Source organism: Schizophyllum commune (assembly GCF_000143185.2).
Source record: "Schizophyllum commune H4-8 unplaced genomic scaffold SCHCOscaffold_5, whole genome shotgun sequence".
Taxonomy (NCBI): Eukaryota; Fungi; Basidiomycota; class Agaricomycetes; order Agaricales; family Schizophyllaceae; genus Schizophyllum; species Schizophyllum commune.
Window position 1 is genome coordinate 1,861,259 of NW_026089542.1, and position 9,225 is coordinate 1,870,483.

The 9,225-nt window shown below is 56.3% G+C and overlaps 2 protein-coding genes across 2 annotated transcripts; one reads left to right on the forward strand and one right to left on the reverse strand.

The window, feature by feature from the left end:
* The first annotated feature begins 28 nt into the window (after nucleotides 1–28).
* On the forward strand, nucleotides 29–1,450 carry SCHCODRAFT_02747727 (uncharacterized protein). The gene is made up of 3 exons (XM_003036640.2): nucleotides 29–288; nucleotides 337–580; nucleotides 631–1,450. The coding sequence occupies exons 1-3, from the start codon at nucleotides 136–138 to the stop codon at nucleotides 1,386–1,388; spliced, it is 1,155 nt and encodes a 384-aa protein (XP_003036686.1). The 5' UTR covers nucleotides 29–135; the 3' UTR covers nucleotides 1,389–1,450.
* Nucleotides 1,451–2,102: 652 nt separating this feature from the next.
* SCHCODRAFT_02687836 (uncharacterized protein) lies at nucleotides 2,103–6,676 on the reverse strand (the record flags this gene model as incomplete). The annotated part of the gene is made up of 12 exons (XM_050346800.1): nucleotides 2,103–2,402; nucleotides 2,456–2,806; nucleotides 4,636–4,668; nucleotides 4,715–4,892; nucleotides 5,138–5,227; nucleotides 5,276–5,348; nucleotides 5,402–5,746; nucleotides 5,962–6,111; nucleotides 6,164–6,217; nucleotides 6,269–6,358; nucleotides 6,433–6,496; nucleotides 6,552–6,676. 12 exons carry the CDS (start codon nucleotides 6,674–6,676, stop codon nucleotides 2,207–2,209), a joined length of 1,749 nt encoding a protein of 582 aa, XP_050200572.1. The 3' UTR covers nucleotides 2,103–2,206.
* Nucleotides 6,677–9,225: the final 2,549 nt, after the last annotated feature.

A 9,225-nucleotide genomic window follows, 5' to 3' on the forward strand; every position in this document is an offset into this window, starting at 1 on the left:
AACGTGGCGCGCGTCATGCTCGCGTTGGCCGCCATCCCAGCCACCGTCCAGAAGGTTGTATCCTGCCTCCGCCTGCATTCACTTCCTGTATCACCTCCCATTCTCCCCGCTCATTGAATTATCGGACTGTCTAGAATGGTCTACATGAACATAACCTCGGAATTTCGCGAACTGTTGCGCGAGAAAGAGAAGTTGTACCCCGACGCGAAGAGGCGGAAGCTTTCCAGGCGTGAGCCCCCGCGACCGACTGGCATTGACAAGGAATACCTCAGGGAGGCATGCACCATAGTACGTACACTCTACGCGTTCCATGCTTGTCCCACTCACGTCCTGTAGTTGGATCATATAAACACTCTAACGCGCATGTTGGCGTCCATCCGCAAGCCATACCTCAATGTCGATGCCCGCCCGTCCCCCCTTTCCAGAAAGGGTACAAGAAATATAGATCTTGCGGGCGCCGAGTCCTGGGCTGGTATTAAGCAGCTCACGAACGAAGAACGAGATCAAATCGACTTGCAAGCGCGCGTTATTCTCAGTCGCTGCGCGGATCGAGTAAAGGAGATGGAGGCATTAGAAAAGAGTGCGTACACTCTACCATTATTGTGACATGTCACTCAGACGGCTTGCTAGAACGCGCCCAGCTAGTATCACAGAATGCGAACCCATTGAACCGGTTCTTGCCTGCACGGTTACGGCAGGACGACTCCAACAAAGCCTCTGACTTCGTTGCCGCCCATCACGCTGGGATCACCTGGTACCTTAATAGACGACTTACAGAGGCAAGCCAGGCGCAGAAAGAGATGCAAGAGGAGCGCGTCAAGAGGCAGCTGGAGCGCACGAAGACATTGGGCTCTGGCGCCGCACGCGAAGCAGCGGGCCTGGGCGCAGTCGACCACGTCTTTGCGCAGAGCCAAGCAGCACGCGTTACGGGCGGTAGCTGGCTGGGAGATGCCGTCGCGACTGCCATCGGCGCGACACCCTCTACATCCTCGTCATCCACCGCGCCTCCCGTGGTCGACGACTACGCCTCAACGGTCTCTGACGACGAGTACGACGACCTCGAGCTGTCCTCGTCACAGATACAGCAGTTCGAGGCGGAGAACGCAAGCATTCTGCGCGGAGTGCAGGACACTCTGGAAGCCGTGCAACAAGCAGAGTCGCGACTGCAGGACATCAGCGCGCTTCAGATGGAACTAGTCACGCATCTCACGCAGCAAACGGAACTTACAGACCAACTTTACGAAGATGCAATATCAGCTACGGAGACGGTCGAGAAGGGTAATGTGCAGCTTCGGGAGGCAAGGCGGCGAGCGAAGGATAGTAGAATATTCGTCCTTGTCTTCTTGTTGGGCGCAAGCTTCAGCTTGCTCTTCCTCCATTACTACTGATAAAAGCCACTATGATCATGCTCGGCCCTCGGGCGCATGCCTTCGCTCGAGACCAATGGAATGCGTACCTGAAGACGAAGTTGCGAAGATTCCAGGTGCGTCGACAATGCAGGCCACTCCCATATTTGTTCCCGGTGCAGCCGCTACGCCTCTGAGTGGCGGTGACGTTGCTATCAGGTTGCCACATACTTATTCTGACAGACCCCGGAGGTGTCTTCGTTTCTAGCTAGCTTCTTTGCAGTCCTTTGCAAAACAACCCAAGCTAAGTTGTGACAATTCGGTTCGGTACCGCGACGGATAGTCCGTTTACAGACTGGATCCTTTCGAGGTTCGAGTCTCGGTGGCAATCAAGCAGCGCTGGTTAAGCGTGGGCTCACCTATGAGATACATCGCAAGCGAAGCTCATGCACGCGATGCCAAGGTACCGTGCGAGCAATGACCAAGATCCGAGGCAACCCGTCGTGTTGGCCTCAATTCAAAGATTGAAGTCTCAAGGGTATGGTGTCCTTCTCCTATGGGTCAGCGAAGGGCGCGCTGCCATCGGAAGAATGCTCCGTGTATGAACCGGACCCACTAGCATGCAGAGCATCGCTATGTGCGAGTCATGCTGGAAGTGTACTCAATCCTAGACCACTCACTTGACTGTCGAGCGATAGCACGACGCACACGACTACGGAAGTGAAGTCCGAAGCGCAAATGGCGAGCGCCACCATCGTTCGTTTCACGGGCAGCAATCCGACTCGATTCCTTCCCAATTTACGCTGAAGACTGTGCCAACCATTCATTGGATTGCGCGCGCCCCTTCCGTGGTTCAAGGCCTATCTCATCCCAGTCGGAGTGACAAAGACCCTGGCCACGTACGCCTTCAGCTCCTTCACCTGGTCATATGGCGCCAGCATCCCAACATAGCCATCTGGCCTCACTATGGCGACAGCGCCATGGTCGTCTACCCCAAACTCGGCGTAGCCGTGGCCACCCATCCGTCGACCGGCGTCCAGGTCGTCAACTAAAATCCTGAAGTTTTGTCAGCGTATATTGATGCGTACAGGATAAGAAATAGGTCGCACTTTTCTGGCCATTGGGTCGCAAATAAGGGAGGAAGCTGTGCCCTCTGCAACTCGCCCTTCTTGACGGTGCTGACGAAGATGTAGTCGAACGAATGCGACGACGTGAAGCACTCCAGTTCCCGGGAGAGTTCATGCACCCTTTGTAGCTGCGAAGCATCCGAGGTGGTGCCTGCGAAAACGAGCACTTTGAAGCGAAGGTCGGCGGGAATAAGGTCCTGTATGTCGACCGGTTTTGAGTCCGCGGCGCGCATAAAGGGATAGGGTGGCATCCTTTGTCCAACAATGAGTCTCGGCGCACAGTATTGGAACCGTCCGTCGACGATGTCAGACTCGTGATACTGGACGCCGACTCTACGCCAGTGTTAGTTTGAAGTCGAGCGTGTTTTTTTTTTTTTTTTAAATCATTTTTTGGACCGCAGGGGCCACCTATGGTGGTCCTTCCCCTTTTTACATGTGAAGGTTCTACAAGGCTCCCTGAGCCCAGTAAGCGCAGTCGTCTCGGTCCTCGAGTGGCCTGCGGACAGAGCATATCCCCCCGCAGCCCGGTACGTCCCAGCACCGTTTCTCGAGCCCACCTGTTTCTGACGTTGCTGCGGATCCCTCCCCATCTGAGCCAAGTGGCCATGTGTCATACTCGCGAGCTGTGGACTTGAAGCGCGCCTGGTCTCCCGAAGGAGTAGTCGCACGAGGAAGAGGAAAGTGAGGGTGTGTCGAAGGTCTTGAGGGGCGGGTGCCGGCGCAAGCTGGTCTTCGAGCATCTCAGCGAGCTTCTTCGCCTGCACCAGGCTGGATTAGCCCGGGTGCTGAGCCTGTTGCTCCCGGGAAGTGGTGATAGTGTTAGTGGGCACATGTGCACCAGGATTAGAGTCGAAAGTAGGTTACGAGTTGGGATTGAGTGAGATGTCCTTGGTACTACACCTCTTTAGAGCGCGCTCTTGGGCAATACCAGGAGGCACGGACATGGTGCCCCAGTATGTTGGCTCCTGCGTTGATGATGCGGACGGCGGCCGAATAGTTGGTGACCATAATGCGCGTTGACACGTGCTGTACCCTGCGAGCATCGCCATCAGGGCAGAGCAGGCGGACATCCTTGAGTGAGGATGTGGGGATGCCGAACGTGGTCGAGAGCTCATTGGGGAAGCGATAAGGAGACTGGGCCATAGCAGCCAGTACGTCCGTGGCAGGTATACCGTGCAGCACCACCCCGAACCACGGGTCGCTGAGCTCCAGCACTGGTTTCAGCGGCGGTTCGCAGTTCCGTTGTACGACATTTTCGATGGTCAGCTTTTCATTGTCATATGCATTCTGAGCCGTGAAATCGCCGTAGGTGTGGATGACGAGATTGCCATTCGAGGTCCATCTGAGGCCGGCAAGACCACCACGTCCAGGGGTATAGGAAGAGGTGGATTTGCAGCAAAGGTTGAGTTGCTCCAGGAGAGCCGCTGGCGTCTTTGTGAGACGGATGGGGTCATCGTGTTTGGGGAAGCGAAGGGTGAAGTGTGAGGCAAATCGAGCATCCGGTGAATGAGGAGTGTCTGCATGGGCGCGTGATTGGCGCGGTGCGGATGAGCGCCGCGGGGGTGAATGCCGAGGTGGCGACGGTGGCGACGCGAGTGGGACGTTCGCTTGTTGGGTCGGGATCGGCATGGGGGGTGGAGTATCGCGCGTGAGCGAGGGCGAGGGTGGACTCGGCGCATGCGCGGGCTGCGCCACAGCCGTTGGGGTCGAGTCGGAGAGTGGCGGGAGCATGCGCTTCACCAGTGCTGTCAGGGTAGCAGTGACGCGATCGGGGTAGGTCGGCGTGGTGGGGTGTGAGTCCTGCATGGTGACCACAGCAGCCAAAGCGCTCTCGAGGAGCGTGGCAAGGCGTTCCATAGCCGGCTGTGGTGAAAGAGCCTTGGGTAGACCAGGCGGGGTGACCGGCCGTGCGCATAACGGGTGATCGGGTTCCGGGGTGGCTTCAGCGTGGTCTGCCGTGGGCTGCCCTGCACTGGACAGACGGGCGGCTTGCTTGGGTTTTCCTGCGAGTGCTCGCGAGGCTGGCGAGGGCGTGAAATTTCGCGTTAGGCGGCGAGTAGGTGCGGCGGCGGCGCTGGCCCGCTTGGACCAGGCACCGCTTTGATCATGACCGTCGGAGTCAAGAGCCATCCCCGAAGTCGAGCGTGTACTAAAGTACTTACCCGCTTGTGAAGCCAGAGGCCGTCCGGTAGACACTGGCAATGTATGAGAACGAGTAGCAGAATAGAATCGAGGGCGTACTGCAAGAAGTCCTTGTGAGAAACGCCATTCAAGTTTGCCTTCGTTCGAGGCTTTCCGGAGAACAGTCCTGCGAATTTCTTGTCGAAGTTGATGAGGTTTTGTGCGTAGGTTCGCCTCTCGAGCTCGTACTGTAGGACGTTAGCAGGGCGCCATTGAGTCCTTGAAATGACCGCACGGTCTGCAATAGATTGGGATGTGCGCTACCCCTGATGACATGCGCTATCTTCCAGACTATAGTAAACGTCAGCGAAGGCCATGAAAACGATGCTTAGGGAGCGCACTCAGATTATGTGAGTCTCTGCGAGCCAATGAGATACAGAGCGACAAAAAGTCATAAGGGCACGTACAACATGCCTGCGTTCATGCCCTGGCCTGATAAGCAAGGGTCAGATGCCTTCCTGGCGCGTCAGAGGACGCACATACCTGCTTTGGGAGAGTGCGTATGGCATGCATCTCCGACAATGAATGCACGATTGCTGAAGGAGGAATAGGCGGAAGCGACTCGCTGTCCAACTGCAGCAACGTCAGCAATTATGCTTGAGGGCGTGTGGCAGCACCCACTCTTGTATATTGTCCACCATTCCGCGTCGCCCTGTACACCTATCCTATACGGATGGAAAGTCCTTTGCGCTACCTATGCAATAGTCAGCTCATCGGCTCAAGAAATTCGGTGCCACAAATTATTACCTCTAATATCCGGTCCACCGTCGTCTTCGACTTGTCCACGCGCCCCGCCGACGTGAACTCCTCCGCTTTCCGTTCGTCCAGCTGAATATACAGTCGCACCTTCTCACCCTCGCGCGGGATAATCATGCACGACCCGCTGGCCGAGTGAATGCCGCACCAGTTGCGGATGTCCGGGAAGTCGGTGTCGGGGACGCAGTCGATGACGCCCCATGTAAAGTTCGTTTGCTCGCCGTCCAGCGCTATCCCGAGTGTCTTGCGCACCCAAGAGTGAGCGCCGTCGGCGCCGACGACGTAGCGGGCGTGCACGAGCTCGGTCTCGCCGGTATCGATGTGGCGCAGGACGACCTGTGGGTGGGGATCAGCAAGCAGTGTCGATGCAGCGTGAGTAAAGTCGACATCTCGACAGACAAGGGTTCGATCAAACGCAGAACGGATCCGAGTGGAAGGAGAAGAGAGAGCACGATTGCGACAGAAGAAGCGGCTGATCATCGTGGGATTACTCGCACGAAAAGGCCATACAGATCGTTGACCGACACACTTGTGAAGGGAAAGACACTTACGCGTATCGGGTGGGTCTGAGGGTCGCTCAGTTCCTTCGCGTTGTCAGAAGCGTGCATGGACAGCGGCTCCGTCGGGCGGTCCACATGAACACCCATTGATTCCATCGAGTCGACGAAAATCTCCTCAATAGCGCCTTGGTGCAGGGTGGCCTATGTTTGAAGATCTAGGTGTGATGCTTCCGTTATATTCGAGGAAACGTACCTTAAATGGGTAGCGCGCGCCAGGCGCATTGACCGCGGGACAACGCTCGGTAAGCTGAGGATACGAGTCAGTACACCTGCCAGTCGAGGGCTCCTCGGTGCTTGCCTCGATGCCACCATCTGCCCCAGGATTATAGAAGGCGGCCATGTGCATTTGATTGGCCTGTTTGAGTAAGCGCTCTTCGAGGCCGTAGCTCTACGCGCAGAGTAAGCATAATGAGCCCAATGCGAAAGACGAAAAGCAGACAGTTAAAGAAGCTCGTAACTTACCTGGAAAACCTCTATTGTACGAGGCTGGATGCCGTCCGCGTGACCATTCGAAACTCGCTCTGGTCTTGTAAGATAGTCATTATTTTTGAGAGGTAGAGGTGAAGAACTCGTTCGCCAACCGTCTGTCAACTATGCGAATGTTAAGGCCTGCCCTCGCAAGCCCATTAGCGCAGAAAAGTCCGCTGGGACCCGCTCCTATGATCAGGCAGTCAACCTTTGACTCTCTGAGCGTGGGCGTGGGCATGTTGAGGAAGGACGTTGGGGAGAAGCTTCAGCGGCGGACAGATCAAGGCGCTTGTTAACGATACTGCTGGCCTATAACGTGTTATCGAGGCTCCAGACTGTGTAGCCGTGTACGTCGCGAGTCGGATACAGCTGGGGCTATAAGTATGTGTACGTCAGCTCCAGACGAGAGGGAACCCTCATTGCATCACGGCAGGCTTGCCTCCATTGATCTTTGGAAAGGGTGACCCACAGTATGTCGCAACGGACCCGGGAGGGCCGACGATAGCGATCCTCACCCGACCCATCCCCGGTCGGTGCTTGTGTCCCTCAGTGCTGTCGCTGACGGTACGCCGAGGTCGAGCGCAGCTGCGCGAGGCCGGCGAAATCAATGTAAGATCGCATAATTGGGAGCTGTCGTATGGAAAGAGACGAGATAAGAGAAAGGTGAAACGAGGGGACATGTATCCATGGCAGCTTGAAGCCCGAGATAACTCAGCAAGTTCTGCAAGGTCGGCGACTATCGAGTTGATGAGCCTGTTGTCGGCTACGGAGATCCATGGGGGATGAGTCGACGAGCGGAGTTTAGGTAGCGGAGGACCCACCGGCGGGATCGGTGGCTTTTTGACCCTGCATAGGTAGTCGCTTCACTTTGCATTTCCTAGCGCGCGCATTACCTTTTTGGCTGCAAACAGGCTGGGGAACAAGCTGCTGATCTCTAGGGAATGTCCACGGGTAGTCTCTCTCGATACAGATTCTGCAAAGCTCCGACGTGCAACGAGCGCCGGGAGATGGGTGGTTCAGGTCACACTGGTAGGCCCAGCCCACTTGATGACCGTCACGGTTCAAGTTGAGTTTGAGTTGGACTGACCATAGCACGTGGCTGACGGCATTGATCGAACCAGCCGCGAACCGGTCCAGATAAGGAAGCGCTTAGCTTGTTCGTCGCGTCCACGGTCATGTCGCGTCCTTTGAGCTGCGCGAACCCCAAGCGCATTTACATATTCAACATGAAGCTCGCACACTTTCCCCTTACCCGTGGATCCCGGACACATCACGTCGGCTTGGTTCCTGACGCCGTAAAGCATTGCAAGGCCTTCAGCACCAAAGTGACCAGTGCGCTCACGGTCCTCGTCAACGCCCACATCTAGCAATCTCAGAGCTCAGCATGGACTTGCAAAGCCCCGAACACCTTATGGCTGGGTCCCTCGCCGAGTCAATCCCGGACCATACTCTCCTCGCTGCGTTAGTCGCCGTACACTTTAGGTTCACTCTCGCGGAGACCGCGAAGTTTCGCTTCCTCGGACAGGACATTATCTCTTGCGTCGAACCAGGGACGCGTCTAGAAGACATAACCCCTGCATCGGAGAGCCCATCGCTCATAGTGCGTTGTATTATCACTTCATACGAGAAGTAAAGCTCATCTTCAACAAGGCAATCAATTCAGGCCTCCAAATCTCGCGCGTGGAGAGTGCTGGCCCTGCATGTCTCTACTACGATCCCGACATCTATGACGCTGCAACCGCCCATTCAATCTGGGTCTCTGTTGGCGATGTCATCAACAATTGGAATGCCAGCCATACCGTAGCCGATCTGCACTTTCCGTCGGCGCATGCGCTACTCGATCGGCTCGGGGCGGTGTCCTTCCCCGAGCTCCCGTATCCCAAGGACACGGGGATTGGCGACCTATTCCACAATACGGCTACTCAATATGCCCAGTTGGTAGCTCTCATTTCCGACAATAGTGAACAGAAGATCACATATGCGGAGCTGGATGCGCAATCTAACATGGTGGCCAAATGGGCCCTCTCCCTCCTGCACACACTCGACGCGAGTGATGGCCAACATGCCATCGCCGTTTGGTCCGAAAACTCTATCCACTACCCTATAGTCGTATTAGGCGTTTTGAAGGCAGGACTGGCGATACTTCCGCTCGATCCTCGTACCCCTCGGTCGCGTGTGGAGACCATCCTGGAGGACAGGCGCCTTCAGCAACCTTGCATACCGATCATATCTCCTGGGAACACGAACACGGCTCCGTTCGCTGACATGGGATATCCCCTCTACGAGTTGTCCGATGTCTTGAAAGGCTCGTGGCCTGGAGCTGAACTACGCGGTCGCGCAGGAGGGTTGACTCTGGCTTTCTACTGGTATGTAGCACTCTCATCGCTGCTCACCCTACTCTGACCTGCCTTCAGCTATACGTCGGGTTCAACGGGAAGGCCCAAAGGGCTAATGATCAATCACCACACCATTGCACGCGTCGCCAAGTCGGCCTTCTTTGCGTCTCCCTCTCCTACGGACATCATCCCTCGAACGCCTGTTACCCGACCGGAGCCTGGACAGGTGTGGACGAACCTATCCAACAATGCATGGTCGTTCGCGCACGTCGAAATGTTCACTCCTCTCTTGAACGGCGCCAGCAGCCTGCCCATCCCGCACGAGCGTGTCATCGACCTTCCGCTGCTGTCGGCGACATTCATACGTCGCAATGTCAACGTCGGTTTCATGGTCCCTGCGTTAGTTGCGGCCCTCTGTCGCGAGCATCCCGAGGCTCTGACGAACGTCAGC

Coding starts and splice junctions, on each gene's coding strand:
- SCHCODRAFT_02747727 (XM_003036640.2), top strand. CDS start 136: ATGGTCTACATGAACATAACCTCGGAATTTCGCGAACTGTTGCGCGAG. Junction 289..336: donor TCAGGGAGGCATGCACCATA/GTACGTACACTC, acceptor CACGTCCTGTAG/TTGGATCATATAAACACTCT. Junction 581..630: donor GATGGAGGCATTAGAAAAGA/GTGCGTACACTC, acceptor ACGGCTTGCTAG/AACGCGCCCAGCTAGTATCA.